The 27,422-nt window shown below is 41.8% G+C and overlaps 1 protein-coding gene across 4 annotated transcripts; it reads right to left on the bottom strand.

Moving 5' to 3' along the window:
• Window positions 1-303: 303 nt before the first annotated feature.
• Window positions 304-27,422, bottom strand: TRIM37 (tripartite motif containing 37). Of its 4 annotated transcripts, none has more exons than XM_054085011.1 (25): window positions 27,231-27,422; window positions 24,874-24,975; window positions 23,493-23,533; window positions 22,325-22,441; window positions 21,013-21,100; window positions 20,035-20,157; window positions 19,348-19,471; window positions 17,851-17,918; window positions 17,401-17,525; window positions 15,965-16,015; window positions 15,439-15,520; window positions 13,848-13,924; window positions 13,212-13,391; window positions 12,386-12,500; window positions 11,972-12,184; window positions 11,435-11,571; window positions 10,635-10,732; window positions 10,100-10,300; window positions 7,676-7,966; window positions 5,939-6,067; window positions 4,809-4,995; window positions 4,016-4,134; window positions 2,179-2,331; window positions 1,261-1,345; window positions 304-968 (listed from the first exon to the last, which is right to left on the bottom strand). In XM_054085011.1, exons 1-25 carry the CDS (start codon window positions 27,249-27,251, stop codon window positions 962-964), a joined length of 2,934 nt encoding a protein of 977 aa, XP_053940986.1. In that variant the 5' UTR covers window positions 27,252-27,422; the 3' UTR covers window positions 304-961. The 4 variants fall into 4 exon arrangements, with proteins under 4 accessions (XP_053940986.1, XP_053940983.1, XP_053940985.1 ...); XM_054085008.1 differs by having other exon boundaries at window positions 7,676-7,987; window positions 27,231-27,421; XM_054085010.1 differs by having other exon boundaries at window positions 304-965; window positions 7,676-7,987; window positions 27,231-27,421.

The raw sequence follows: 27,422 nt of genomic DNA, 5'->3' as shown, positions 1-27,422 counted from the left end.
CAGCGCCACAGCTCCCGCCTTTCACCAAGAAAAACTACACCACATTATGGGTAAAAACTGTGGCTCCTCCTCAATTCCTATTAAATGTGCAAGATTTAAGCATTTAGTCTGGCGTCTACCAATACAGCTTTAAAAATCCCAGACAGACTTAAGTACTTTGATTCAGGAAAAGGTGTGAGGCAGGAAGAAACTCAAGTACAAGCAGTCAGGCTGGGCAGAGGACACCCAGCACCCCCCTGCGTGCACCAACAGCCACTCTTTACCTTTTTACTTATTTACACACAAACCTCTCAAACTCCAAACCAGATTTCAACATTTATTTTATTAACAAAGTGCAAACAGTTTCAAACTATGAGTTGTACAGCACAGACACCGTGGGACACCCACACAGAACTGAACATCAGTAGAGCCAGCCGAGACAAGGACAACTATCGGTTACAGCTATTCATGCTTTGTCACTAACCAGCTATTCGGCTTTCATTGTAGCTTCACAAGTAGTTTAGCAGCTCAAAATGCAACGCACAGTGGCAAAGAGTTTGGCAATGTGTTCAGTTGGTCCACAGCACAGACTGAGGAAAGCGACCGCCTCTGTGCCAGCTGTTTTATCCTTCCACCACTCTTCATACCATTTAAAATGAGGATGCTCACACACTGGTGGTTATTCCAATGACACGAGAGGGGACACAGCCTGAAACAGGGCTCCAGCACCTTTTGGAGACTTTTTCAGAGCACCTGTAGCTGGCCGAGCCAGCAGGAATGCAACCTTCAGTGCGAGGCCTTCAAAGGTCGTTTTGCCCCAGTCCCAGGTTTAAGACAACTGTAGAAGAACCACACAAGGGTATCTGACAGAATGGAGTGCGCACACAGCCATGAACAACAGCCTCGGACCAAGCTCCAGGGAATAAACACACCTCTTCCCAGGGACACGCACGAGGAGGTCTTCAGGCCCCGAGCCCACGCTCTACCTGCTCCAAAGAAAGGCAGCTTTCACTGAAAAACTTCAGGCTGGGACAGGTTCAAGGCTTCAAGCAAACAATCTCAGAAGTCTAAACGTTATGCCAGGTACTGAAATCCAACTAGAGTTTTCTACTTACATCACACAAACCTCAGCCGGTGCCCCCTCAGCACAGCATTCTCTAAAGATCGTCTTAAAGCCAGGCGAGCCGCAGGGCCCGAGCCTCTGCCCTCCACGGGCCAGGAAGGTGCATCCCCAGGGTTACACCACCTCCCAGGCCAGCTCAGGCGAGCAGATACAATTACCTGGTGCCATCTTCTCCAGTAACGAAACTGAGGTCATCGGGACCAACTTGATCACTATCTGGGAACATTGAGCACCGCTCTGAGACTGAAAACAAAACAAACCAACCCAGTAACCTTTATCAGATGAGCAAAAGGAACACAGAAAGTTAACATTCCACCACCTGCAAAGCCCACTGTGTTGCACTTCATCCCTAATGCACCAGTGTACGATGGGCTTGACACAGAGTTAAGACTCCGTGTCTCAAGTTAAGGGTTTTAAATTTAAGATACCTCTACGTCAGGCACAGATATGAGCAATGTTTGATTCTCCTCAAGAGCTGTGAGGTTTCAGTGCCTGCTGCAAACATACAGCAAAGCAGCAAACCCCAATTATTGAGCCCAGTTGTCAGGTCACGCTGCTAACGTGGTGTGGGATGATTACTCAGGCCAAAAGTCAACTTTATCTAGCATCAGCTGTCACCTTACAGCTTTTAATATGATCAGAAGGGTAAAGCTTTTCAAAGAAATACGAGTTTTTGAAGCTACATTGCAGTCCTCAAAGCACATTCCTGCCAATTATGATGCAAATCCACGTCTAAGGCAGCGGTTACCTCCCTGCAATGAGCCTGCTCACAGTGCCAATCCTGGCGCAGGGGGAGTTCCAGTTCCAAACTGGAGCTATGGGTTTTCCAACACACCTCCCTAAGAGATTCACCTAAACCGACTTCTCAAGGCTAGAAAGAGTTTCCCTCTCCTGTTTTGATCTGTTTTTAATTAGGGTCCCAAGAGAGGTGTTCCAAATCTTATTGGTGCTTCCCTGAGCTTTAATCCCTCTGCAGCCCCCCCAGCAGTCTCTGCTGTGCTAAGTGCTGTGACACAGGGGCACGGAGGCAGCCGCCCGGGCTCTTGGGGAAGGGGGGCTCATGCAGTCACTTCTACCTTCGCTTGAGGACTGGATCGAGAAGGCATTGTTAAACCCCTCCGAGGCAGAGGTGGCATCCTCCTGCTCTTCGTTTTCTGTGTCACATTCAATGTCACTGTCACTGCTCATTCCTGGTAGGAGATGAAGGACATGCTTCTGACATACCCCAGCTGAAAAAAACCCCAAAAACCCAAAAACCACAAGGCAAAAATGACAGCCAGTAAGCCTGATGTAGCTAAAGCACCCAGCTTTTTGACATGTAAGAGTTACCAAAATCAACTACTAAGAGCTGGCAGGAGAAAAAGAGAGAAGGAGCACGTTCAGAGCTAAATGTATTTTCCAAAGCACAAAGGAATGTGACAGAACAGTGGGTACCAGCTTTGCAAACAGCCTTGCTTTGCTGTGCGGCTTAGCTGAAGGAAAGCAGTTCCAACATGTCACCAGCTGAGCGCAGGCTCAGGAGTCCACGGCTCCTTCCTGCCTGAGCTGTGCCCTCCTGCCAGCCGCTCAGCCCACCTCTACGATCAGAACAGGAAACAAAGGCCGCTTTTTGAACAGGTGAAGAGGTATCGCAACCCGTGGAGCAGATGTACCTAACACATCCTTCACGCAGCAATATTCTATTCACATCTCACACACAACCCCCGCTGTTTTTCCTACGGAAAAGAACCGGAGCTGTTGATAATAAAGGCAGCCTCTTTTGTTTTGCGAGACTCTGAGTGTGCACTGACAGCAGTCAAAATTCTCCCTTTTGTATAATTCTGTAGGTGACAAAAGGGGTTTGCTCTGTTCTTTTAATTAAGAGCTGATCCTCATTGCTAAGAAAAAGCAAGCAGTTAAGAAAAGTGCCAACTCTACTGTAGTTTTTCCTCTGAAAGGAAAAAAAAATGTAATATTTTTTTCCTGGGGTGTTTAACAATGAAGTATTTCAGTTTTTAAAACATTTTCCTATTAGGCTCTCTGCTATAATAGGAGAGCTGCGGGAGCGCATCATGATCACGCTGCAGTGACTAAGAGCAGAAACGGAGTTTTGTCACTGAGAGACCTTCTGTAAATGCCAACTCCTACACAATATTGCACACTGCAGATAGAGATGGATGCTGGCACCTTAATATAGGCTTTGCGCTACAATTCAGTCATTGAAATTCAAATTAGTGCAGGGGTGGAAGGCAGGAGAGTTTTAGCAAGATAAGAAAAACTCTTCTACGTGGACTTTCAAAAGAAAAAAAAAGGGAATAATATTTTTTTTCCAGCACGGAAAGGATGCAGGAAGGGAGGGGGAAAAGTTTCCTCCAAGTCTCTAAGGAAATTGGCTTATGTACCAGAACACCCGACACGAAAGAAACGTTGGAGAGATTCTAGTGCGGATGTGGAGGCAGTTACCCACGGGATTTGTCCCTGAAGGCAGAAGACTTAAAAGCCAAGGTCACTGGCTACTATTTTAATTAGGTAAGAAATTATTTTCAAGGTCGTGCAAATGAACACCAAAGCAAAGACCTGGAGACACATCAAGAGGTACAAAAAGCAACCGGTACTCCAGAGAAACAGCCAGCACAACAGAATGTTATCTGCTGGGTCTTCACATTCCTGCTAGACTGCAAGGTCAGGAAAAGAGAAACCACAGGCAGCAGTGACATGGAGATGTTCTCTCCTCATTCAGATTCATCCTACAGCTGCCAATTGTTACACTAAAGCTCAACAGCCATGAAAACAGGTTTGGGTGGTTTGTTGATTTTCTCGTTTGTTGTTTTTTCCCTTTTTCTTTCCCCTTCAAGCTATTTCCATTACAGAAACAGATCATTACAGACTGGAGCGTTGTCATACTGCATCTGCCCTCTACAACATCCAATTTACCTTCTTCTGGCCCTGCAGAAGCACCTTCAGAAAGCATACCCTGCAGTTCACCAGTTTCAGAGTTGTTTTCCAGACCACCTGACTGTGTTCCTTCCGTACGACATCCTTTAGAACTGGATCTTGTGAGAGAAATTAGGAGAAATACAAAAAGCCCACATCAGAAATTCTGCTTTACTCTGGCTATGGAACCAAATCCTTTTAGTGCCACATGTAGCTTTACTCACCACCTAAGACTCTTGCATATCCACTTAAACTTAAACTGATGTAGAAATATTAAAAATCTTAAAAAAATAAACCTGGAAAAGTTTGATGCGCATTTCCCCAAAATGGTGACTCTTGCTATTTAGGAAAAAACCCCAAAACAGGATACTCCATTGCACTTTGCTTAGTTGGCCAACAGGGAGTTCTGAAATTGCTGAGAAGTACTGTCACAGTGAAAGATATTGTCTCAAACGAGGAAATCAAAAGCGGTGACTTTCACTTAAGAGGATATTTTGCAAGGACTAGTGGGAAAACAGACTGGGCCTGCCTTCCAAATCAAAGTGTCAGACTACATCCATGGCCGATCAAAATAAAAGAAAAAAATAAAAAAGAAGAAGAAAAGACAACTTGTAACCCAGTTATAAAACAAAAAACTGATATCCAGAGAGAACAGCAGCAACCAAGTAAACTTCAAAGTAATTTCTCTTCCATCCTACAAGCACCTGGGTTTAGCAGATTGGTATTTTTTTTTTCTAGATCAAGGGAAGGTAGGGAGGAGATAATGAGAAAAAAAAAAGAATAAAACCCTTACCCTAGAGCACCAGCTTTTCTGCTCTTCTCTACAGCAGCTAAGCCATTTAAGCCAGCAGCTCCTGCATCAGAATCTGAACCTTCACCAGGTCTTTCCTCTGGCTTAGGCAGTGCCTCCGAAGCGCTGCTGTTAACCAGGGGCCTGGGAGGGTGATGCCGACTGCTCAACTTCGAACTCCCTAGGCCGCCTGAGAAAAGAGGGAGAGAAAGTCAAAGCACATCCAACCTTATTTCAAAAGGTGAAGCATCCAGTTGTTTTACACCACCAGTTTGGATCCAAATGTACATGCACAAGCACACCCTCCACATCTGCACTCTCAAAAGCTTACACCTCCAAGCCAGTGTACGGGCAACACACACCACCTGGTATCTGCTCTCTCAAACGAGCTTCTGTTTCAGCTGCCATTTCTGACAGGAAACTCGGCTAAGCACAGATTAATCCTTCTCCATCTGGTGAAGTTAAAACTTATCTTCTAGTAACACAGACGCCCTCTTCACTGTCATTTTTCCCAGCTATAGATGCAAAGTCATTTGACTGCAGTAAAGCAACCTTTCTAGGCTTGGACAAAGGTTACAGTTACACTGTATAATGACTTTATGGTATTTTCTGGTTTCTCACTCAACCCTTCTCTATCTATTTAGCATTATAAAAAAAACGATTGCCATACCCCACCCCTCTCTGAACACTTCAGAGGGGCAATACACCAAACTTTGCATTAGGTATTTCATTCCATCACCCTTAAGGAAGGGCACCGTAAAACTCAGGAGCAGCAATATCACACAATTCTTTCATCATGTGCATCCAAGTTTTCTTGAATTCCCTTTAAGTTAAAACACAACTTAAGCTTGGGTCAGTACTTTTTGATCTACAATCTTCAAAAGTTAGCTCCTGAAACATCTTCAGAGAGACCAGCAGTAACACCTAACACGTATTTATGTTCTGGTAAGTTGGCAGTGTTTCACAGCAGGTCAGCTATCAAAGCTCTATTCAGGTACAAGAACATTAACTAGATAGGATCCAGTCAAGTTTCAGGGAAACTTCAGCTGCCAAGTAAAAGACTTCTTGAAAAGCTTTTGTACAACAGATGCTAAGAAGCATCACATCAGAGATGCAAAGATAACCTTGTTTACCTTCAGAAGTTTGACCGTCTCCCTTTAAGCGAAGATTACTATCCCCACAGTCCATAGCTCTTCGTAGAGACAGGCTACCTGCTGCTCCAGAGCGAAGAGGCTTGGGAGAGTTACTTTTCTTACTTGCAGCTGCAAAAATATTTTAAGACATGGCAAGTGTTCAACCAAATTGCTGCAATATTCTGTCTTGTTTTAAGTGAAGGTAAGTGCCACATTAGTCCCAATGCTCATTAACTCCCAGCACTCCTTCCATACCCTTCCTGCCAAAGATGTAGGCTAGAGGCAAACTTAGCTAACTAGGGATGCAGCCAGGACTACACAAGTAATGGTCACTTGCCTTACACTATGACATCCTTCAGGAAGCCATCAACAGATTGCTTTAGCCGTCATGACAATATAAAGGATCAGAATAACCAAAACCATCCCTTCAGCTCGGTTCAGTATAACAAAGGACCTCAAAAGCAGGAGTGAGAGGCAGGTTATGGAACAACCACTGTTTACCACTTACTAAACCACTCTGAGAGTGCGTCAGTGAGGATCCCGCTACAGAAACTCCTCTAGATAGAGGAATGGAGGAGTGGTAACTGGAACAGCAAAACACAGAGTTCTGCCGTCATCACAGCCTACAGAGGTAGGGGAATCCTGGCTTCAATGCAAGTCAGAACATTGCTCCCGTTTTTACAGAGCACTGTATACTTGTTCCTCTTGTTTTGATGCAGAATGAAATGACTGCCCAGTGCCTCAGTAACCTTTGAAGGATGAGGGATTTGCTAGGAAAGAGGTGGTATTAAAAACCACACAACACAAACCAGCACTTCCAACAAAGTGGATTCATCTCGCCATGGCTTACTGATGGCACAACTCAGGGCTCCAAACTGTAAGACATCTTTCTCTTAATGTGCAATCTCAGAGAAGAAATTCTCTGCTCTATGGAAGCGACGAAACACAACACAGACCTTTGCTGGAGTTGCAAAAGCCTTGTTTTGCAGGACAGTATTGAAAAGGATAGAGAGGAATAAAACTACGCCACTGGTTCTTCAGCCCTCTCATGTTTATATTTCATCTTGCCTGCAAAATGCAAGCAATAACTTGAATCAAAACCCAGAAGGCTGGAAAATCATCCTTCCCAAGCTACAGGGAAGTGAGAGAGGATTAACAATCAGTGCTTTTGTTCAGGTTTGTAAGCAACAAAGCACTCGCACTGCCTTCACGCTGGTATCCCAAGGATTCCACACAGCGCTGCCCATGGCACACAGTGGCAGTACCTGAACAACCGAGACACTGAAGTCACATTCAAAAGGCAAAGTGTCTCCAAAGAGAGCCTCAGCTGACCTGAATTTTCACAGGATTTCAAGTTTAAATTGTGTTCATCTGCCAGCATCATGAGACAGCCTGAAGTTCATCAGCGGGCCAGAAGCAGAGCAGCAGTCAGCAAGAAATGACCTCCAGCAGGACCCGCTCGACGTTGGGCTAAACACAGAACATTCTCACTGCATTAGGTGTGCGAGTGGTTGTGGAGCAAAGGTTTCTATGCTTTTGCCAAGAAGGCTGAATCCAGTTTCAGTAACATTTTCTTACTTAAAGGCAATGCAGGTGTTACTTTTCTGGATTCTTACAGCTGACCTTAAGTATGAGTAACTCTAAAATATCCATTTCCAGACGCCTGGACATATAAACCCCCTATATAACTGACATATGCAAGAGAGAAATTAAATCCCCCCTTTTCTACCCACTTACAATTCCTTATGTAACAACCAGTAACTGAAGACTTTGTCAGTAGTTCCATTCCTATTTCTTGGAGCTTGCTGCAGCTTTCCGTTCCACAGGCAGCTAAAGCACCTTGCTCAATGGAGAAGAAGCTGGGCTGTCCATCACATGAAGCTGCATTGCTGCTTCTCACTTCCGATAGTTGGTTTTTCACATCGGACATTTTGCTTCGAACTTCAGCCATCTGAGTTTTAAGTCTTTTCAGCATCTTCAAGTCAGGTGGGACGCGCCACATCGCCTGGTGTCTCCGTTGATCTCGATCTTTTAGGGAATAGGATGATGCTTTACCAAAGGAGAAGTTAAAGAATAACAGGTAAGCAAAACTGTTCTCAAATACCAACAGACATCTATTTTTAACAGCTCTAAGAACTCCACCTTTTGCCCTGATACAAAATTGGGGGATAGAGACACAAATTCTTCTCTACTGGTATGGTACCACAATATTTAGGTTGCAAGCACTGCACAGACACTGGGACAGCAGATTTTCATTCTCTACCTGCCAAGGAAGAAGATCTTAGAACCTGCTCACAGGAAGAAGCAAGACTCTCAGTACTTCTGCGTGAATTCTGATGATAACTAAGCTACTGCTCTCCACCGCCAGACAAGCTTGAGTTCACAAGCCTGGTTACCAGTTAAAGACAGATTTCATAACAACAATTAATAAATTTGCCAAGTGCTTGTGTAAGATTCTCCTCCCACCACCACTTCACGTTGATGTACAGAACCAGGAAATCTGAAACTAGGGAAGGAAATCCCTTAAGTCCCAAACACCCGAAGATCAGATCGAGGAGGTAATACATGAGTAAGCCTACATGCTGCTCCGCTAGATTTAGAGCAACTTTGATGTCTATTTGAAGCTTTATAAATTCTGTAAGTGTTTCACCACAAATTCAGCTGTTCGAAACTGTAAAGCCAAGTGGCTCTTAGAAACCTTCACCTTAGGAGGTGAACTCTGGCAAATTCCAGATGTAACAGCAGCTTTCTTAGTTGACTCGCTTGAATAAGCTTTGGGAACAGTCAATCCTCAAGGGAACCTCAGCAGAGCATGATTTCAGCTGTGTAGACAGTAGCTAAAGATGACCACGAAGCCATTCAACACAACCAGAGAGCTTAATATTGCTCGAGCAGCAGAGCACAAAGTACAATGCCTCTCTCACAGTCCTTTTATCCAGGTCTTTTTCCAGGTAAAAGAGAGCTGAGACTTACAGTCTGTGTGTTGCCTCCGCTTTTGGTACTTATGGAAGTGACTTCCATTTTTGGAAATAAAGATTACACTCAGCTGAAAATTCATCCGACTGTTCACATGTCTACATTTTAAAAGCCAATCATAAAGAAACAAATAGCTCGAGCTAGCTTTTAGATTGAGTAACACCAATATCACTGTTGCAGCAAAAGCAAGCATTTATTAGTAGCAAATGGAATATCATTTCTCTCTGTTCTATTAAATCACCAAAGGTTGTTTCAGACTTGAAATAAGATGTTGATGTAGTGGGCCATCTAGCTCCACACAAGTGTTAATCACGATCAATGTATTATTGAAGTTTGATTTAATTTTAATTCATCACTAACAAAACAAGTAGCAACTTTCAGTAATAGCTATGGGTGCCAACAGTGCCAGCAATCTGGCTCTCACTGCGCATGAAGTTAATTGCTGTTTTCGATTGAAGGATCCTAACCAAACCACAAATACTCTTCAAAGTCTTCAATTATTTAAATACCATCACTATTTTTTTTCTCCTGACATTTTGATCGGTTTTTCTTCCACAGGTGCTTACGTGTGCTTTTCCAGCTTATTACATACAGTTGTCTAGTTCCAATGTAAATGCCTTTTTAACACAAAGTAAATTCCAGGATTTAATTTCTTGTTAGAAAACCCTGTTTTCCCACTACTCTCAGTCACTAAGCGTACAAACTGTGTGCAGCGAGAGGTGCAACTGCTTCCTCAGCAGACAGCCGTTTTGTGCTGTTCTCTGCTGTTTCAGTGCTAATCCCTTCTAGAAAAAGGCCACTCATTCATTCACCTCCCACAGTTGTCAGAGAAACTGCGCGAAACATATTTCTACAATGTCGCTACACAAAACAGCCAGCCAGTTCAGGCACATTCCCCAGGAAGAGAGGAGAAGACCCTCCTTGACGCACCCTTCTGTTTTCAGTTGTCACACAGAGCTCTCAAGCTGAGGTCAACCATTAAGACAAAGCATGCGTTAGAGCAGGCAGCAAGACGCAGCATACTGATAAGCACAGATGAGGATGTGGAAGTCTGGCTATTAAAGGGACTGCCTGTTATTCTCTTTCCCGATCCCCCTCCTCAAATCTGCTTCTAACTCTGGGACTGCATTCTCAAAGACGCTTGCAGGTTGAAATTAAATCATCTGATATGCAATATATAGTTACCTCTGTTGTGCAGAAGAGAAGAAGGCGGACGTGGCTGAAGGCCCCAAAGGTTTTCCATACCATTTCTGTCTTTTAGATCCAGCAGGTGGATTAAAATTAAGGGGTCTATATCTAGCAAACTGCTACTGGCTGTCGAGCCTAGAGCGCTTCCTCCCCGCCTTGAAGCTCTTCCACTTGCACTGGTGTAGCCATGGCTGGTACCTAAGAAAAGGTTACAGGAAAAGAGTTTGCATTTATGTGACACAGGAAAAATCAGTCAGAATGGAAAGGGTTTCAAGGAGGCAGAAAAACCTCCTTCCAAACTTCTGTATCATTTTTAAACAAACACATTCAGAAGATTACTCCCTCTTTTTTTACTGAACCAACGAAATGTTTCTGCTAGGCTGCACTAATCAGTACAAACTGCATGACGCAGCATTTCCAAAAATAGAAAAGCCTACAGTACACGCAGCTTGGTGTTGCTTTCAAGAAGAACAGGGGAAGGAATCCAGCAGTGTTTCGCATATACAGGAATTCTGAAGGCTGTTTTTCATACCTGATGCTCCAGGAGTAGCAGCAGCTGCTGCATCCTCCATAAGATCTCCTTCTTCCAACTCCATGTTACTGCTATATTCCACGTCATTTTCTCCAGACCTTAGGGGATGGATTGGGGTGAAAAAAACGAGAATTATTAGCTTTTCAGCTCACATTAAATGTTATGGCACATACCTTGAAAACAACATGAAGCACTGTAAATAGTATTTTCTCCATTCCAAACTACATAAACTGAGCACAAAGTGTGTTAATTCAATCACCGATTCCCTAACCAAGAGTCCAAAAGCATCACACTTATTTAGACAGCAAAATCTTATCCTGCAAACTTCTATATTTGTACGTGTTACAACACGTTTGTGTTTTAACAAAGATTCTAGGATTTGACATTAGCATCTCAGCTGAGAACCTTAAACTCTCTAGTTAAGCAACTGTCATTATTATCACTCTCCTGCTACTACAACATTTCCTAATACCAAACCTCTTCCATTACAGTGTAGAAACAGATTTCTTAATATCATTTTGGGAAACAACCTTCACAGACTATCACTTGTCAAAGACAGAAAACAACACTAAAATAAATAAGGAGATTGGAAAGATAGGAACAAGCTGACTAAAAATTCAATGTTTAGTGTTAACTCTAACAATTCATGTTATTTCCAGAACAGGAAACACCCCTCACATTGCACTGGAATCCTACACACATCATAGCTGTGACAGAGCAAATGAATCAGCTTCCACCAGAATTAGGGTATTACCCCAGGAGACAGGGTGAAGATCTGAAAGTAGTTTTAAGTTCCTTACATAGTTTCTTCATCAATATCGTTTTCTTCAGTGTTACTAGTTGCGGTTGAACTAGCTGAAGAGCTGCTACCATCAAGGTGGTTCACCTCATCTTCTCCACCAAGATCTATATCCAAGTCACCATCAGAGAGCTCATGCTACGGAAAAAACAGAACAAGTTTTTAGATAAAAAACCATTTCACTTGTACTTTGGTACATTCACCAAAAGCTATAAACAGAAGCGCTCTCTCCCCAGACTGTCACACTATCATACAGGAGCCAGGAGGGTGTCAAAGCACAATAAAAGCTGGTAACAAACAGATAAGTTGGATTTTTCAGCTGCAATTTGCAAACTTTTTGTGCTAGGTCTGTTCTGGAACATCTTTCTAGTGTCATACCTCACTGCTCTCTCTAGAGTCTGTTATCTCCTATTTCCACTCACAGGAAAATAGATCTAATTTACCATTTTTCAATTCCAAAGTTCACCTGCATTTCTGCTGCTACCCTATCATAAAAAGCGACACATGAACAAAGAAGCAGGAAAAAGGCAATTCTTACATTAAAGTCTTCATGCTGGATCTTCTCTTCCTCCTCTTCCTTGCTATCTCGCGCTAATCCTGGAGCAGCAACATTCTCAAGTAGTACTTCAGTGCTTTGTCCAGATTTCTTGGACCTTGTTTCTGGACCATCATCATTCTGGGGACTAAGATGAGTGTCTGGAGGTGAAATGCCTCGTGATTTCTGAGTCCGGGAAAGTTCAATCGCAAGCCTCTTAAATATTAGAAGGATACACAAAAGTATACATGGAAATTGACAATGAAGCAGTAGTAGCATCAATCAAATCAAGTAAGTTTCCTGACTGACATTTATACTATTTCAACAATGCAGATATCAAACTACCAACAGCAACTTGAAGAAACACAATAGCCAAACAGTAAAAGGTGATTTTATATTAATATACATCTCACTTACTTCCTTAAGGTTATTTATTTGTTGGATATAACTGGTCTGAGCTGCTTCCAATTGAGCAATGTACCAGTGTTGATCTCGGCACTTCTGGAAGAAGGTCGGTGAGCGCACTTGGAACCTTCAAAGGAACATTTGAAATGAGATTACTTGGTTGGTTGGTTTTGTTGGGGTTCCCCTCCCGCCGTCCTCGTGCCAAAATCTGAAAAGCTCTGCATAAGAACATCATATGACTTGAAACCCAGTAATGGAATAAACACAACAGACAGCACGTACTTCTGTGCTCAGTATTGGAACACACTGAATGACAACAGTATTTTGTAAGAGAGGCAGGTGATTATCTTCACAAACCAACACTAACAAAATTAACACGCTACAAAGCATTTAACAGGAACAAGAATAAAACTGTACAAGAGTATTTGAAGTAGATGGATAAAGCTTCCGTATTTTGTTGTAACACTGCAATTCCCACTGACAGCATTATTTTTGTTAGATTAAAGACTTATTTAATTCCCAAAGTTCTCCTCTGCTCACTACAACTCTTTCTAATGAGGGGGGGAAATGCCCATTTCCTATAATTCAGTTAGTCACATCTCCAATCCAGGCTTATTAGTGTCAAGCACAGCTGCTTCTCGAAGAAATAGATGTACTTAAAGTTCCTACAACTCCCTTTAGCTCATTTTCTTCTTTAAAGCTGATGACAGTGACACTTATGACAAAAAACATCACAGTATTTTAAATTCAACTACTTAATTATTCCCTGTTTTGGCAGTAGGTGTGACTCTTTGTGAAATGATAGCAGAAGAGAGCCCCGCTAAGCTGCCTTCCTTACCTTAGGATCACCGTGTCGTTTTGCCGGTTTAAATAGCCTTCGTTGGCTAGCAAGTCTAAACGAAAGAACCTGTTGTAACCCCAGCATTCTCCAACTTCAAAATCGGAGGCGAATTCCCGAATTATATTTTTAGTGGGATCGTTGGTGGACTGGTGAACCATTTCTACACGGTACTCGTACCTATGCAGGGGAAGATGACAGGTATTAGTACCAAAACAAACACAGCAGGATTGCTGAATGCATTGAGCCTGACAGAACCGCACTTCCTGGAAGCCGCACATGCTGAAGAGACGACTCGGTCTCAAAATCTTACTGAAAACTTATATAAACAGTACAGGAGGGAAGAAAGTAGTGGTAGTGAGCAGAGTGGTAAACCAGCTCTAGGCCTGCACCCTAGGAGACAGATCTACTTGCCAGTTGTTCTGCCAGCTTGCTTTTAATCTTGAGAAAGCCACTGAGTAACAACTTTAAAATCTTGGGGCACAATTCAAGCTCGATGGACAATATAGGCCTTGCTATTTTTTACAAGAGGGCTCTGCATCAGTTCCTACCCACACTACAGAACTTGTCATGCTTTGCAAACCACTCCAGGTGCTCTGCCAATAGAATGGCTGCTCTTACTACAGGTTTGCTTACTTGGATGTCTCTGGCAATCCAGCTGACAGCTCCAAGAACACAGACAGGTAGTAGCCTCGTACTACTCCGTTTCCATCCTTCAAACAAACAAAATACAGATCAATTAATTAAAAAAAAAAACAAAAAGAAATGTCACTATTCCCTTAAATTTTAGAAAACGGCTTCAATCAATACAGAATTCGCAGCACGCTACTTTGTATGTTACAGTTGCGATTTTTAGTCCTCTGTGACCTAGAACTCACTGAAACTTGAATTAATAGGGAGTTCACATCTGGAAGTGTATACACACTCTAGCATTGGTATCTCAGACACAAATCTGAAAACAGAGCTTTAATTGCTCTATTAACATTTTAGGGGTTCATTTAAGTGCAAGATTGAAAACACACACTTCTTATTTTATCAGAAAAAGCATTAATTTAACATACAGAAATAGCCATAAAAAGCTCATAAAATCTTCTTAGCAGTTCATTACAGTAAAATTCTTTTCAAATTCTCAACATGAAAGCAGGTTAAACATTAGTTTTGAAATATTTTACATACAACTGCATTTCAAAGCCACTTAATTTTTGAAGAGCAATTTCTTTAGGAAAAAAAACATGCAACATGAAAAAGTTAGGCTAGTTAAAGGAGAAACAGTATTAGAATCACCAGAAATCAAGAAAAAAATATGGCAAAGCCTCCATCACACTCACCTTAATCAAGGATGAAGAATGGCTCAACTTGAATCCTCTAGGTTGAAGAAACATTTCAACTTACCATTTAAAAATTAACTTTTAATGTCTTCAGACAGCACATCTTATGGAGTCAATCCTGACTTTATAATGCTTTGAAAACTTAACACGGGGCCACCTCTGCATTGCAAGATACAATTCTGTGCATACATGGGCTTAACCCATGTTCTGATTTACCCAGTTCTCTGAAGATGCCATATAAATCGCCAACAAAAAAACCTCTTACTCCACCACTAAACACATTTATTTCTCCAAACATAGCTGTAGTAGCAGCCAGAGCTTCCTGGAAGCACTGGTCAGACTGTAAAGGATCACACCTTGTGGATTAACATTCCACCACTGACAGATATTGCTCCAGAAATCTCAATAGTCAACCATCTGAAAGGACATTAGTTCAATACACATTTAATGTCAGCATTTGAGAACTGGACACAAGGTAAAGCAGAATCCCCTTCAACAGGCACCTTGTTCTCTTCCCAACTTTCCAAATAAGTATTACTCATAAGGATAAATGTGGTAAGCTGTTTCTTGCAGAACTGAGGCAAAGAACATCTGCAAAACCCACTCAGACAGACAAAAAGGGTAAGAATACCTATGGCATACTTGCAAGTCTCATGTTCAATTGCTTTTAAATTACCCAGATTAACTATGCTGGGAATATTCCTGCCAGGTACCTGGAGGCAAAGGGGAGAAACTCCAATGGCTGCTGATCAACTCTAAATCTTATTATGTTCTTTTCATACAGCTTTTTACACACAATGTAAGAAGAGACTAATTGATGTTTCCTTACAAGAGAAGCACATGAATGCTGGTTAAGTGTTTTGGATGGGATAACAACTCTAGTTGAAAATGTAACTCACTGGATAAACTTTTAACCTCCAGCAAAGTCCTGACACTTGAAGAGGTGGGCTGTAAACAGGATCTGCTCGCTGGCGCAACGTACTATTGAGAAAGGAGAAAAAAAAACACATTTGCTGTTGGGACAAAGCAAAACCCTCCATGAAATAGACTGCAAGTGCATGTGTGCACGCACTTGCAGTCTTAACACTCCACACTCGTCCTTCTTGCTGCACAGAGCATGTAGCAGCATGAGGCCCATGCAAAACATTGTGTCCATGGCAAGCACATGTATTCCTTGCAAAACTATCCAATCTTTTCTAAAAAAGTGAAACAAGTACTTTGCCTTTATCACAGAAAAACTTTTTAGTTAATAGTTTAGCCAGGGTTAATTGTTCATCTGGTAAACAAGAGACTTTTATTTCATTCCTATAGCTTAGTTCATACCCAACTCTGTAGAGACAATTCTGTCTTTTAAAGAAAACAACTCATGTACAGAAGAAACAAAAAGCTTCCCAACATTCACAGTAATTTAAGATACATTCTTACCTGAAGTTTTCCAAGACAAACGTAGTTGAGTCGTAGGCTGGAACCAACTCACTGGGGAGGGCAAGGAAAAATAATCAATACACTAGAGTTGAATAACATGACACTAAAAATCCCAATTTTTGGAATAAATAATAATAATTTAAGATTATTTAGATCACCAGAACTACTGAAATTCACTAGGATGACACTGGGTTATTTCAGTGTACCTGAAAATTCAATTTATAAACCTCGTCCCCAGTACCTCACCATGTTATATCACACAACAAAATAAATATTTTATGTTCTGAAGGGAAAGACAACTAAAAGTATGGAAGAGGATTTGCCCTTTTACCTGTGGTGGCCAATAATACCTTAATATGGTATTTTTTTAATGTAAGACTCCTTGGTAGATTTAAAAAGGATGAAACTATTGCATAGGTGAGAGCACAAAGCTTAAGTGTTTTGTATTTCAGAGCAGAAGATACCTTACTTGGTTGGGAAAACCAACATTCAAATTTAAAACCCCCTCAGAGAGGCATTTAATAATTCTTTTTAGAAAACATGTCAGGAAACAAGCTTTGGGATTGCATTAAAAAAACAAGCCAAAACGATTTTTGCTAGAGAAGAATTCTTTTAAGACTTCTCCTATTTTCAACTTCTTGGAGATGCTTTTCAGCCACCTCGCCTAAACTCTAACCAGAGTCCTTCCTCAGAACCCAGTAGCCGCAGCACTCTTTTCATGAGGAATTGTGCTATGAAGCGATTTTGGCTTTATATTCTGAATAAAGGTGACCTGCACAGGCATCTCCTGAGAGTCTTGCAATTATATGCTGAATGACCCAATAATAACAGAAAAAGAACAAATCAGTAAAATAAGTGTAAAAGAGAAAAAAAAATATTGTGAGCTGGAACCCACTGTCCTGACTCCCCAGCAGGGACTACAGACATAAAATAAGCGCTGCTGGAACAGCCTACTTGCAGAACAAGTTACCAAGAGGAGCACGGTAAGCAGTTTATCACTTTCAGTGTATAAGCCTGGACCCAAATTCAGTCTGAGATATCAAGTTTAATACAGAAAGAGCCTGAAACATGTTACACCATAGATTACCATCGCCACTGGTCATTTGGCTGAGAAGTCTGACTCCCCCCTGGCTACAGGGCGTGGGCCAGGGAAACTCTCCAGCGATCTGTCCATCAGCTGCCTATCATCTACCCTTATAAACCCACATGTTAAAAGAGAGCAGTATTCACCTGTCCTGGCTTTACACAGGGCTGATGCACATCAGAACACAGACAGCCACCTGCCAAACTCACTGCTACACCCTCCTCCATACAATGGTACAGTAAAATAGGAGAGAGATACTCTCCTCCAAGCTGTATTTTTTAACAAGCAAAATAAACCTTTACAAGACAGCGTTCAAGTTCAAACTGCAACAGAGAGGAAAAATAGTGCTTACCTTGTGAAGTCGGGGGGGACAGGAGTAGTGACAAATGAAGCCATAGGCTTCCGATGAACCTGCTGGAACATCATCAGGATCTCTGAACTTTTGGATATCAACTCACTCTTACTGCATGACCGTAACTATACGGGAAAAAACAAAAAGGGAAAAAAAGTCATTGTGTCCTTATGCTAACTTACTTTAACCAAACACACAACTGTAGTTTACATGATATTGCTATTAACCTCTGTAGCAGTTTCTCAAGCAACAGAAGAGAACACCTTCCATTATTTCTAGAAGATAGACTTGTTTATATGAAGAAACTGTACAACCTTGGACCACTTAAATGAAAACATACCCTCAAGAAATATCCTGCATTTAGTAGTCTAAAAATAAATAAAATAGTAAGAAAGGCCAACAGAGGAGGGAATCTACGTAACACAACATTTCAGCTCTTTTCATAATCACCTGATGTTCTACTTCTTGAAGCAGGGATTCCAGAAGTTCAGTTTCTTGAGTAAGCGATGTCTTTTGACCTGTTTATAGAAAAGGACTGTTAAAAGGAAAAGAAGAAAAAAAAAAAAAAAGACCTACACACTGGATTTTAAGAAACTGAGCTTCTCCCCACACACACACCTGGCAGCTGCCCCAGAACCTAAGGGAAACGATTTCTAAATATACCAAGGCTGATTGAGAAAGCGTTTTAAAAGCAAGCCTACGTTTTTAATTAGAGCTGTAGTGAAAAACTCACTTGAGGTTAAGGCAGTAATGAAACATTCTGTGTCCCAGAAATGGCAGGTTTGTTGTCTTGGGGTGCTTTTTTGGACAAAAAAAAAAAAAAAGCAGGTTGGACTTCATGGAATTCGCTCACATCCAGACAAGCCTCTCTTTTGTATTAGCTGGCACTTTACTCCCAATAGCTACCATTTCTCCTCACTTTGATTTTTAAGTATTTTCTTCATAAAAAAGAACAAACGTTTAAATGTGTTTGTGCATTTCAAGTAGCACGAAGACCATTATTACGAAGAAGAATAAAAACTGAAGTCATATTTGTCTGTTTTCTGTCCTTGGCATTTACTTTGCTTCCATCCTACACTACACACCTGAAGAGTGTTTGGCAGCTGTGAGAAAAAAGGCATCACATGGACAAATATTAACCTGTACATACAGATAATTACAACGTTTTACTGCAGCTTTGATACTAATCTTTAATCAGTACAGACTAAAACAAGTCTTATGACTGGTTGCTGTATTCAATATAGGCACAAAATATGCATGAATACACGAATCTTAGATTTAACTTCAAGCAAACATTTCAAAGTACTGATATGAATTTGAAGAGGAATTTGAAACACAGCTGACTTACATTTGTTACGCTGTTTTGTTTCTAATAGAAATTAACTAAGAGAATAAACACAAGCATTATCAAAGCTAAGGACATTTTCCAAGCATGAACATTCAGTTTTTCTTTGGATGGGTGGCAGGGAGGGGGTGTATGTGTCTGTGTGAAGATTTCAAGCATCAGAAATACATTTTCAGCACAGCTATTTTATCACCTTACTTTTATTTCCAAGAACAAGTTACACAGAAACAAGGTTAAGGATCTTTTTGTCTACTTAATGGTTGTGTATCCTGCAAAACTAAGGTCGTAACACTTTGAGAGTGTCTAAAGAAACTGAGAGCCCAAGAGGATGGCACCTTTAGTATGTGCTCCTATGACTGCATTATGGAAATGAAAGCACACATAGAATAACTAAGGCACAGATTCAAAATGAGCTGAGCAAAGTATGCACATGATTATAGCCAACTGTTAATTTGCTGCAGGAATAAGTCTTCTGTTAGCAGTTAGCTTGCTTAACACCATAAGGTGTCTAAGGACTCACACTCCTAGGGCAAGTAAGTTTCTCATTAGATTTACATGTTAATATATTGCTCCTACTCATAATAGATCAGGCAAATACCTACCCATTAATGTTATAAGCTTATTCTTCAGCTGAGTGTCTAACCGAGCAATCATCATCTCCACTGCATTCCTGATTTCCCGAACTCGTTCATCCTTCGCGCTACGCACTGCCTCCACATTCCTCTCCTAAAACAGGATTCAGCAAAAAAAAACATACACAAAATGAAAGCCTTCAGACTTCTGCGTGTCTCACTCCTGTACACACTGACTCCCCTCTCTCAGATCTCAGAAATGCCCAGGCCTCCCTAGAGTTCTCCCCAGTCCTATTTTTCTAAGAGAAAAAGAAAAAAAAAAAACGTAGTCTTACTGAAGTTTGCATGTTTAGGATAAGAAAACAGGAATGTTGTTTTAGATGAGCTGTATTACAGCTATTCCTGTTGTAACTATCCTTTGACTTTCACGGAATACCGAAGCGTGCCCTCTGCTGGGTGACCAAAGGTGAACAGTAAAGCTGAGCAACATTTTCTCATTACGTAGAGATTTCCCACATGGAAGTAAAAAGTAAAAATATCTCTCTATGGGATGACCTGATTACCTTCACAGAAGCAACAGCTTCTGCACAGGGACTGCAAACATCATGAGCACACTCACGGTGTACTGTTGCCACTTCCCACTTTACAGTTATCCTTTGACAATACAGGCATACTACAAGAAAACATGACATTATTTGGATAATATCCATTTCTTACCACTTCTTGAACCAAACTGATCAGTTCCATGAGTCTTCTCCTAAGCTTTGTCACTTCCTCATTTACTTTCGTGACATGTTGCTCGTAGATTTCTGCCAGTGGCTTAAAAGTGTGTCCTCCATGCTGTTAAAAAAGAAAGAAGATGAATAATAGCGCATCCCATTTTAACTTAATTCTACTCCTATTAAATTACCGAAAGAGAGGGGAAGAAAGCCTCCTAGTGTATCACTCATTTTGGAAAAGTTCCAAAGCAGATTGTATGTAGGAAGTCTGTCTTTCACTTCCCTTCATAGGAAGTCATGAATTTGGCTTTCATATCACCAAAGCTTCCCATCAAGAGCTATTTGGAGTCTCAACAGTTCTCCAAAAATAAACTGTTCCATTCACCGTGCAACTAAGAAACTGAATAAAGACAGAAGGGCTGGGGCTTTTAAAATTATTATTATTATTATTATTATTATTATTATTATTATTCAAATACCCTTTCCAAACAAACGCAGCACACCATTAGTCACATATTCCAAACACTGACAGCAGTCTCTCCTTGAAATACTCATCTGAAAGCGTAACAAACAGCATGGTCTAGTAATAGAGGTTTGAAGACATTCATGATTACAGGCCTGGACACTTAAATAAGGTGTTACATATATTCTCCAAGAAACACTTCTTCCTTTGCCCGTAAAACTCTCAGCACCATTTACAGTTTGTCCAAGACATCACAAACTTTAAAACGAGGAAGGTAATCCTGATCTCCTCTCAGCAAAAAATTCAACTTGCTTTTCCACCTACAGACAGTCCCATCCTTCACAATCGACGTGCACACTAAATTATAAACATGCAACAGCTATGGTGTTTGCCTGGCAATTCAATAGCTGTAAGAGTTTCACAGCATATCCATTTCTTCAAACCGCTCTCAACCATAACGCTCGCAGTCTCTTGTTGTAACAGATGACCAAGAGCCAAGAAGTCTCTTCTTACCATTCCTCCCCAAAGCGCACACTGGTGGCAGATGCATTTTTTACATGTCCAGCAGAAAACACTAAGCTTTTCATGATGATTTTCACACCTTAAACAAAAATACACATATCATCAATAGAAAATAGCTATGAATTTTCTGCAAACATTTCCATTTGTTTTGCTACCCAATACCAAAGCACAAAACATTAGCAAAGTTTTGCAAGAATACTTATATTTGTTGAAAAGCCTTTCTAAAATGAATATTGTTCTTGGTGTTCTCTCAGAAAATGCTTCACAGAGATAGTGAGAAAGTACATTAATAAAATTGGATTTCTACTCAGCAGATAAAGGATAACATCAACGAACCAAGCTCAGAATTCCAGAAGTTAACATTTCACAATATTAAAATCCTAATCATATGCAGCCTAAAGTAGCCACAGGGCAACGGCTCACATGCTTTTTGGGCAAACTGATCTCTGTCATTTCCTAAAATTTCAGGAAGAACAGGCCAGGCCAGACCCAAAAAACCAAGCCTCTCCCTTCCCCCTCCATTAGGATTCAGGAACTTGGGGAGGAGGCAGGTATGGAACATAGAATTAGTCCGTGTCCACTTATCAGAGCTGCTTCTCACACTTTTCTCCTCCAAATCTCCAGAACATCTTAACACACATAATAGCACTGGTAATGCGATAAAATCAGAAGAAAAGCCTGCTGAGAAAGAGCTGACAGCTGCTCCTAGGAAGAGAATATATCAGAAAATGCAGGAGGCTCCAATGACAAGGAAGGAGAATGAACAGCAGTGACGTGACAGATATAGCAATAGTAGTGCTTTCTGTAGGACTTGATATGCTTCCTTTGATCTCAAACTGGGTTTATCAATTACATTTTCACAAGGGACTAGAAGATGTCTTCTCAGAACAGCCTCTCTGCTTTTATGTGCGAGACACCAAATCAGCACCCACAGTCTTAATGGTACTGCCAAACAAGCAAGCCATCAAGAGAAGATTTCTATATCAGATGTATGGTCACTAAGAACGGCCAAGAGCCTGCAGATGCATTACCACCTTTCGTGTTTTCTATCTCTTTCATTTTAAACCACATTGAATCAAACTAGAAGTAGTAGGGTTTTAGGCAAAGACACTGAAGAGCTTTTCTCATTCCAGTAAGTATGGCAGAAAAACTCCAACTTTTAGTCAGACAAGAAGCACAATTCAGCTTTTAAGTAAGCAAATGTTATCAGTTTGCTCCTTGATTTTAATAATGAGATTAAATAAAAAGTGCACTCCTCAAAGGCAAACTGCAAAACACGTCCTGTGAAGAACACTCCACTTACTTGTCTTTTTCATTTTCTTCGTGCTTTGTGAGATTGCACAGTTGCAGGGTATCGAGCTGCTGCGTGACCTCTTCTGCCCAACGGCAGTTTACAAGCTCTCGCAGCTGCAGCGGGGCTCTGCAAGAAGCATTGCTAGAGTTAGAGCAAGAACTCACCTCTGGGAGCTACAGAGAGAAGCACTGAAGTGAATTCAGTTCATCAGTTCTACACTATCGTAAAAGTGACAGTCAAAAAGCTGAAGCTACACCAGTTATTTCAGGCAACAACAAACAAAGAGAAATGCAACGTTTTAAGTCTATTTGCTCATTTGGGGGCTGGGGTAGGTGGGAACCACAGCATACACACCCCCAGTGACATACAGAATAGCCACATGGCGAACCCAAAAACTACTTCCAGATTTCTTGATAGGCTCCTGAATAACACTGAGTAAGTAAATGCTTCTTCAGTTTCTCCCATCCAACCCTCCCCACTACAGAGCTTCCATTATACCTTTTGTACACTGTAGGTGTATCTACCTCCTCACAAACATTTTAGAGCTATTGCCTAAATACTTCAAAAGCCGCATATTTTAAAAGTTCTGCAGAACTGGTTGGTTAGTCTTTTTAAAATACCTCTTCTCCCTTCAGGGAAAAAAAAACACCACCTTCCAACTTCTGGTCTATCAAGAGGTAGAACTGCTTGGTACTCTAGATCTGGAAGTCCTAAGCGTGCCAGGGCTTGGGGATGGGGTGGGCATTGTTTTAAGGAAACCAAACTAAGCAACACATTTTAGCTACCTCTCAAATCTGCAACACGAATAGGTCTTACAAATTATAAGTATTAATAAAGTACAGGTTTTGGTTTAAAAATTGAGTTTCTGTCTCAGATTCTTGCAAAAAGACTATAAAGAGTTTAAGTACACCGTCTAGTTACTCTTATTTCACCAACTACATGCACGGAAAGCAGCAGTGCAGTAGAGGAAGAACAAAGATCTTGCTTAGCCTATCACAAAATTAAAATATATTTTAGAATAAGTATTAGAGCAGGGTAAATTTTTACAGTAACAGCAGGCAGCTCTCAAAAATTGATCTTACAAATTTAGCGCTACCTGCACTGAAAAACAGATCGATCGTAATAGGACAGTCATTCAATTTCTGATAATTTATTTCTGATATTAAGAATACCTTACCTACAATGAGGGCACTGAGCTCTCTGTTCAGTCAACCAACGCTATGAAAGAAAATGGAAAAACAGTTTTAAAGAGACTGTAAGAGAAGAACTGCAAGCAGGTACATTCTATCCTTAATTAGGAGTTATTTCTTTTTATTACACTCTTCCTATATTTTTACTCTTTTTACAGGTTTGCAGTTTAACTGTTCCATCACTTATTCACAGAAGCTGCTATTTCTATCTTGGTAACAAAGCAACCAGTTCTCTTTAGATGACACTTGAGTTAAAATTATACAGAGAATTTTGAGGTACCAAATATTCCATTAGAAGCCACACACCCAGCAAAGGCTCCCACAGTTACAGACTAATGAGCGTGTTCTGACAAAGAAAGCAAAAGATGCAGCAAGCACATTTTCAGAGCCTACGTTATTAGTCTTCAAGGTAACATATTTATTCTTCACAATCTATTTATACACAAGATAGATACTCGCACTTCAATGATCAAATCCACAGGGACTCTCTGAATGCTTCTCCTCCAGAAAGCTCCAAAGATAAGCAGCTGAGGAAAGAACTTCATCTGCCCACTACAACTCGAAAGTGCAGAAGCTCAGCAGTTGAAGGGTTTATATTTGTCAGCTCACTACTACATTTAAAGACTCGCATGAATAATCTCTCACCACCCAGCAACAATATGTCACCTAACAGTCTTAATATGCAGCACAAATCCTACACCTATAGCTCTTGTCACTGCTTTCAAAGCAAATGATGATTGTTCCGATTCTGGAAATATAACCCGAGGCCCAAAAACCTCAGCTGAACCCTCTCCCACTGCACTGACACATAAAGGGGCACACTTGGAAACAAAGTGTTACACACTGGTAACCATGACCTTCATAAATGAACTGAGGTACTTTGGAGGCTGCTTCCAGCTGCTGTCCCAGATTCCCTCCAGAAAGATTTAGCTCATATCCGATCATACCTTATTAGCTCAGCAAGCATTTAAAAACACCTCCAAGATGACAAAAGGTGATATTAGGACCTTCCAGTGCTCCATACTGACAGATGCAGTCAGCATTTGATTCCTTTCCCAACTTCTGTCTTCCATACAGGCACCACACTCTCAAAAGAGGCTGAACAGATATTATATGTCTGTTTCTTAAAAGCAATTATTCAATACAGGCACTAAAATTAGCACTACTGACTGCAACGCAGAGCCTCCCTAATTTTTCCTTAGGGTGTCATAAAAGATTTTTGAAAGGGAAACTAAAGAATACAGAGCAGGGAAAAGGATACCTTAGAACTCCAGGAAAATATGCAAGAAAGGAGCAAGAAGGTGTTCCTAGGATCAGCGTTTTTAGGTTCACACATTTGCAAGAATGAACTATAATACGCAAACTCACCCGAATACAACTGAAACAGCACAGCTTGGAGCAATGAGGACACAGACGTGCATCACGCAATTTCTCCATACAAATAAAACATCGGAATACTTCAGCAATGCTCTGCAGAGAGTAGATTATCAATATTGTTAAGCTGCACATTTCAAACATATCAGAGCTACATTATTTTCCAGGCAGAGGGCCAGGTTTAATAAATGCAGCCCCATTCCAAACAGCCTCAGACAGTATCCCGCTCTGAGATGCGCCAAGTGAAACACCATGGTTCTCCTCCCACGTTACACCAGCTCTCAGGATCCATTTTATAACACTATTCCTCTTCGTCAAGGAACAGTTTCTTTCTTTGGTTTATCTTTTCCCAAGAGGGCATTTCTGTAGCCAAGATATTGTTCCCACTTGTGTTCACATGGGATTGAACAGTTGCCAGAAGAAACTGTGCTACACCTGCAGACTCTGAACCCACGAGTTCCAATGTACTGGCACTCAACTAATTTGAAAGCATGGTGAGCGCATGTCTGTACAATACAGAATGCTAACGAGAGGGGCTGATTTGGACAGGGCATTCTTTAGACTTTTATGAGATTTACATTCTTTTAATGTCTCCCATTAGCATTAGCTCCACAATTTCTACACACTCTCACATCCCATTTAATCAGCCTTGGGCAATTAGCATTTTTTTTAATGACATTCATTTGAAGAGAGCAGCATTTTGTTCTAGAATACAACCACCTGGAGAAGGCTGTCCAGAGAAGTCGTGGCTGCCCCATCCCTGGAGATGTTCAAGGCCAGGATGGATGGGGCTTTGAGCACTGTGATCCAGGGGAAGGTGTCCCTGCCATGGCAGGGGGGTTGGAACTGCACGATCTTCAAGGTCCCTTCTGACCCAAACCATCCTATGATTATCACGGAGGGGTCTCTAAGCTCTCCTGTGGCTATCAGCACAGACCCCAGTTCTGCCCACAGGCAGGCAGACACCACTGGGGTTCCGTTCATGCCAGGCTCCATCCACCCCACAGCCACCTCAGCTGCTCCACAGTTTATTTTCCAACCCTGACTATGTAAAATACCCGAGTGCCACCTCGAAATGTCACCTGGACACACTGCTGCCTCTCCACCCAGAACAGAGAGGAGCCAGACTTGGTGCCAAGCACCTGCCACAGGCTACCCAGAGCACAGGCTTGCTCAGCGGCTTCCCCTCAGACACACAGGGGATACAACAAGTAGTTACTATTACAAAAAGTGGAATACTTTGATTTAAGATAAAAGTTCGCACAAGTAACTGCATTTTTTGAAAGTTAGACAGAATGTCCCTCTGACAGCACATGGCTTTTATAGCATGTTTTTTCAAATAGTGTTCTTCCAGACACTGTTACATCCTGTGTTCAGTACAATCTGTGCTGAACAGATGTGCCTTCTCCTATAATCATCTATTTGCAGTCTTTCCCTATCTCAAATGCAAGGTCAGAGAGCTGCAGTGAGCTCCAAATTAGCAAGGGATTTGACTGGTGTGAAGTTCATAGATGCAGGTGAAGTGCGTAGGGATATGGTTTAGCAGCAGACAAGTATGTTTGGACTCAGTGATCTCTAAGGTCTTTTCCAACTTAATGATTCTAAGATAAAACTAAAATTAGTCCCTAGAAAGTAGCAGAACGTGCATAAGATTTCCGGGAAAATTCATACATATGGTTGTAAGTGGGAAATGTATTCTCTAACCAGCTCCTGTCTTGATACTGAAAATGCCAGCAAACCAGCTCTCCAAGACTGGAGTTTTAGGAAGCAATCATCCTTTATCAGGGCTGGGCAACACGAGGAGTGATATTCATCAGTTGTGTGCAGCCAGACAAGAGCTGGGACAGAATGGATTTCCCACCTAGATGCACACCTGTAAATTTTCCCATAAGTCTATGCATATCCTATTACTTCCAAGGTCTAATTTTAACATTATTATGAACTTCACAACAGTCTAATCTCTTGCTAATTTAGAGCCCGCTCTGCCTGACCTCCCATTTGACACAGAGAGAGACTGCAGAGGCGATGGAGAGATCTGCTCAGCACGGGTCACACTGAGCACAAGCCGTTGCCATCTCCAAAGGATGAGCAGCGTCTGGGAAACACTGCGGGGAAGAAAACGTGAGATCAGAGGGACAGTCTGTCTGACTTGCAAAAAAAATACAATTACGCCGATGAAACTTCACTCTACTTTAGCTTAAATAAATTAAAAAAAAAAACCTATTTTTTGTGCTAGTAACTGCTCGCGGAGTTGCTTTGCCAGCGTTTTCGGTGCGCATAGGGGCCGTGCCCGGCCCCCCCGTTCCCGCCTCCCCTGAGGCAGCGCGAGCGCAGCCCCGGCCGCCGCTCACCTCCACGCTTTGCTCGTCCATGGCCGCGGCGCCGCCGCCGGGGGAGACTCCCCCCGGCCCTCTCCGTGCCCGAGCGAAGCGGTTTCGGTGCGGGGTGCGCAGAAGCAGAAGCAGCGCCCCGGCCCCGGCCGTGTCGGCGCGGAGCGGGGCGGCACCTCCCACCGGGACCGCCCCGCGCGCCGGGCCGAGCGG

The sequence above is a fragment of the Cuculus canorus genome, chromosome 20 (genome assembly GCF_017976375.1).
Source record: "Cuculus canorus isolate bCucCan1 chromosome 20, bCucCan1.pri, whole genome shotgun sequence".
Taxonomy (NCBI): Eukaryota; Metazoa; Chordata; class Aves; order Cuculiformes; family Cuculidae; genus Cuculus; species Cuculus canorus.
The sequence above is the reverse complement of the archived record's forward strand: the minus strand, read 5'-3'. Positions and strand labels throughout refer to the sequence as shown.

Excerpts from the sequence above, each read along its gene's own strand:
- TRIM37 (XM_054085008.1), bottom strand. The coding sequence starts at position 27,251 with ATGGACGAGCAAAGCGTGGAG. Across the intron at positions 24,976-27,230 it reads TGGACGAGCAAAGCGTGGAG|AGCATTGCTGAAGTATTCCG; the intron begins GTGAGCGGCGGC and ends TACTCTCTGCAG. Across the intron at positions 13,392-13,847 it reads GGATTGCCAGAGACATCCAA|GTACGAGTACCGTGTAGAAA; the intron begins GTAAGCAAACCT and ends TCCCCTGCATAG.